The sequence below is a fragment of the Portunus trituberculatus genome, chromosome 31, assembly GCF_017591435.1.
Source record: "Portunus trituberculatus isolate SZX2019 chromosome 31, ASM1759143v1, whole genome shotgun sequence".
Taxonomy (NCBI): Eukaryota; Metazoa; Arthropoda; class Malacostraca; order Decapoda; family Portunidae; genus Portunus; species Portunus trituberculatus.
In genome coordinates, this window is record NC_059285.1 from 15517170 (window position 1) to 15521277 (window position 4108).

General features: G+C 42.7%; 1 protein-coding gene across 1 annotated transcript in view; it reads right to left on the reverse strand.

Annotated features, from left to right (window-relative positions):
* The window catches only part of LOC123511445 (carbohydrate sulfotransferase 11-like), a 9792-nt gene continuing 5684 nt past the window's right edge, over positions 1 to 4108 (reverse strand). Inside the window, exons 5-8 of the mRNA XM_045267328.1 lie at positions 4001 to 4108; positions 3343 to 3515; positions 2352 to 2495; positions 1 to 357 (exon numbers count right to left, since the gene is read on the reverse strand). The exon at positions 4001 to 4108 is cut by the window's right edge and continues 25 nt beyond it. Coding sequence (XP_045123263.1) covers positions 130 to 357; positions 2352 to 2495; positions 3343 to 3515; positions 4001 to 4108 — 653 coding nt within the window. The 3' untranslated portion in view covers positions 1 to 129. The remainder of the gene's footprint in view (positions 358 to 2351; positions 2496 to 3342; positions 3516 to 4000) is intronic.

A 4108-nucleotide genomic window follows, 5' to 3' on the forward strand; every position in this document is an offset into this window, starting at 1 on the left:
AAATAAACAAAAACTAAAAAAAAACCCATCGAATAGACTTAATAAGAAAAGAAAAAGAAGAAAAAGAAAACAGAATCAAAACAAAAAGAAAACGAGAAGGAGAAAAAAAAAAAAACGGGAGTAAGGTCTTCAGGGGATCTGGTAGCCGAAGAGAAGGTAGTCGAGAAGGAACGCTTTGTAGAAATTGAGGCGATGAGAGACAGGTAGGCGGCGCAGGTAGTCTTGGGCGGTCTGACGCGAGGTGTGGGCGTTGCGGGCGGGCGGTGGGAAGTCGTTAGCGTATTTCCCAGCACCCATCCACTCCAGAGCCTCACGCCCCTCCTTCTCCAGGTTTTCGTATCTTCCTATGGCATCGTACTGCGGGAGGAGAGAGGGAGTGAGTGAGTGGTGGTAGTGGTGATGGTGGTGGTGGTGATTGTGGTTGTTGTGGTTACTGTTGTTGTTGTTGTTGTTGTTATTGTTGTTATTGTGTTGTTGTTGTTTTTATTATTATCATTATTATCATTATTATTATTATCATTATTATTATTATTATTATTATTATTATTATTATTATTGTTGTTGTTGTTGTTGTTATCATTGTTGTTGTTGTTATCATAATTTTTTGTTGTTGTTGTTGTTGTTGTTGTTGTTGTTGTTGTTATCATCATTGTTGTTGTTGTTGTTGTTGTTGTTGTTGTTGTTGTTGTTGTTGTTAGCATTGTTCTTCTTGTTGTTGTTGTTTTTATCATTGTTATTGTTGTTATTGTTGTTGTTGTTGTTGTTGTTGTTGTTGTTGTTGTTGTTGTTGTTGTTCCTGTTGTTGCTATTATTATTATTATTATTATTATTATTATTATTATTATTATTATTATTATTATTGTTGTTGTTTTGCCTACCGCCATCATCTATTTTTTTTTTTTTTTACTTCACTACCGCCATCATCTAGCTCAGTGGTTAGAGCGCTGGCTTCACAAGCCAGAGAACCGTTCGATTCCCCAGCCGGGTGGAGATATTTTGTGTCTCCTTTCACGTGTAGCCCTGTTCACCTAGCAGTGAGTAGGTACATGTAAATCGAGGAGTTGTGACCTTGTTGTCCCGGTGTGTGGTGTGCCTGGTCTCAGACCTATCCCAAGATCAGAAATAATGAGCTCTGAGCTCGTTCCGTAGGGTAACGTCTGGCTGTCTCGTCAGAAACTGCAGTAGATCAAACAGTGAAACAACGTTTCCATCCATGTCTGCTCTTCATCTCCTTTTCTCTTCTCTTCTCGTACTCATTCCTCTCATTCACCCATCTCATTCTTCCTTATTTACTTTCAAACTATCGTCCAATATTTTGTCTTCTCTTTCCCTCATCCACCGTTTTCATCATCCTCTCTCTCTCTCTCTCTCTCTCTCTCTCTCTCTCTCTCTCTCTCTCTCTCTCTCTCTCTCTCTCTCTCTCTCTCTCTCTCTCTATCTATCTATCTATCTATCTCTTTTCAAACAACACTATTTCAAACAACATTATTATTTTAACTTCTTCTTTCTCGACATTTCCACATTGCCTATTTTTATTTGCCTCTCCCTTTTCCCCACTCAACATTCCCTTTCCCCTCTTCACGGCCTCTTTTTATTCTTTTCACACACAATTTCTTTTTTTTCTTATTTAACATTTCTACATCCTTACCTACCTTCCCTTTTTCTTTCTTTTTCTTTTGACACCCATTTTTTTCCAATTTTGTATTCTTTCCCTTAACCAACATTAGCACATAGTCTAACCTATTTTTACCCTCTTTCACCTTTCCCTTCCCTCCCTTCCCTGTCTCTTTTCTTCTTTCTTTTCTGCTTGTTGCCATTCTCATATTCAACATTTCTACGGCCTTATCTACCCTTCTTTTTCCCTTTTTCACCTCTTTCCTTCCTTTCCCTGCCTATTTTTCCTCCTTTTCCTTTACCTTTCCTTTCTTTTCTTTTTCCTTCCTTTTCCCTTTCTTTTCCTTTCTTTTATTTACCATTCCCATTCACAAAATTTCTACATCCTTATCTATCCTTCTTTTTACCCCTTTCACCTTCCCTCTCTCCTTTCCCTACCTCTTTTTTTCGTCTTTTCCTTTCCTTTCCCTTTCTTTTTCCTTTCTTTTTCCTTTCTCTTTTTTTTTCATTCCCGTACCCAACATTTCTACATCGGTATCTACCCCTCTTTTTCCCCTTGCACCTTCCCTTCCTCTCCCTACCTCCTTTTTTTCCTTTTTCCCTTCTTTTTCCTTTATTTTTCCTTTATTTTCTACCATTCCCATACACAACATTCCCACATCCATATCTACCGTTCCTTTCTTCCCTTTCACCTCACCTCCCCTTCCCTTCCTTCCCTCTCGCCGTTCCCCGTTCACCTGGATGAGACAAGGGGCGCACAGGTCCACCGTGGGGCGCCAGTGCTCGTTCCTCTGTCCCTCCGTCCACGTTGTTCCGTTCATAGGAGTCACCAGAAACTCCACAAACTCTTTGAAGGTCACGTCATGTCCCCCACCTGTCACCTGTTGAGCCGGAGTAATGGGAGGAGTAAGAAAAGAGGGATAGGGAAGAGGATGATCAGAGGTTTCAAGACATTCGTTCCTTGATTTTGGCTAATTTCTTACTACTATTTAAGGGAACCAACACTCAAGTGGGCCTTTTTTTTTTCCAATATTTTGTTGCTCTTGGCTGGCTTCCCTCCTGTATAAAAATGGGATAAGGTGAAGAAAGTGTGAGGAGAGATAAGGAGAGATTAGGTGTTTTAGGTGAGGGGTGAGAAGATGGGAGGGTGAGGTGAGGAGGGTTGCAGGAGTGTGTAAAGGTGATAAATGGTGAGGGATGGTGATGGAGGGAGAAGGTAAGGAAGAGGGAATATTTGGCTAAGATAATAAGGGGGAAGGAATAAGGAGAGTCTGGAAGGTTGAATGAGACTAATCTATCGTCATCTCTCCTCTTTCAACACCACCTGTCTTCTACATCCTTCTCATCACCACCTCCACCACCATCACAACCAAACACCTCTACTTCTCCTAACTCTTACACCACACACTACTCTCACCTCTCAAACCTCACACATAACCTCAAATACACTGCACAACCTTCCCTAACAAACTCACAAACACACAAACACTCTCTCTCTCTCTCTCTCTCTCTCTCTCTCTCTCTCTCTCTCTCTCTCTCTCTCTCTCTCTCTCTCTCACCTACCTTCTCCTCCAGTTTTCCTTCTCGCTTTTTCGCCTTCACCTTCCCTTTCATCCTCCCTTTTTATATTTTCCATCCACACCCTTTCTATTCAACTCCCTTCCACTCTCTCTCTCTCTCTCTCTCTCTCTCTCTCTCTCTCTTTCACTCACAGTCTTCCTTACTTACCTTTCCCCGCGCCATCCTCTCCACCTCCCTGCCAATGTGCTTGTGGAAATCATAGGAGCTCTCTATGTCCTCTGTCTCCAGTTTGTCCCTGTAGGCAGACACCACGCGCTCCAGAGGGTTGCGAGTGAACATTATCTTCTTAAAAGTTCCCAGCATTGTCTCCCTCGCGTCGTCTGTGGGCATAGAAGGTGTTAGTGAAGGTGCAAGAGTGTGAGAGAGGGCGTAGGTATGTGGTGGGAGGTTCAGGGTGGTGGTGGGGGCAGTTTAGAGGTAGGATTCGTGTGTGAGGGATGTAGTGGGGGATAGTTTTGGGTGGTGGGTGGGTGGGTGGGTGGGTGATGTATGTGTGTGTGTGTGTGTGTGTGTGTGTGTGTGTGTGTGTGTGTGTGTGTGTGTGTGGATAGAGAAGTGTTGAAGGAGGTTAGGGAAATAGTGATGGAGGAGGAGGAAGAGGAGATGAAAAGAAAGATAGAGGACACTAGGACAGAATCATAATAAAGAAGAGCAAGATAGATAGATAACAAAAACAGAATAGAGAAAAAGAAAAAAAGAATAAGAAATATTGAAAGACACACGCACACACTTTTTTTTTCACCTCAAGTCATTGCGTTCCTCCTTCAGCCACTCCTACAAGCAAACCCTCATTTCGCGTCACTACCTGAAAACTTGTCGTTGGCGAGGGTGGAGAGCGTAGGGCCATGAACGTACGCCCGCGGCAAGGACATGATCTCGTCTCGCTCCGCCGCCCTCACCATCAGGAACCAGA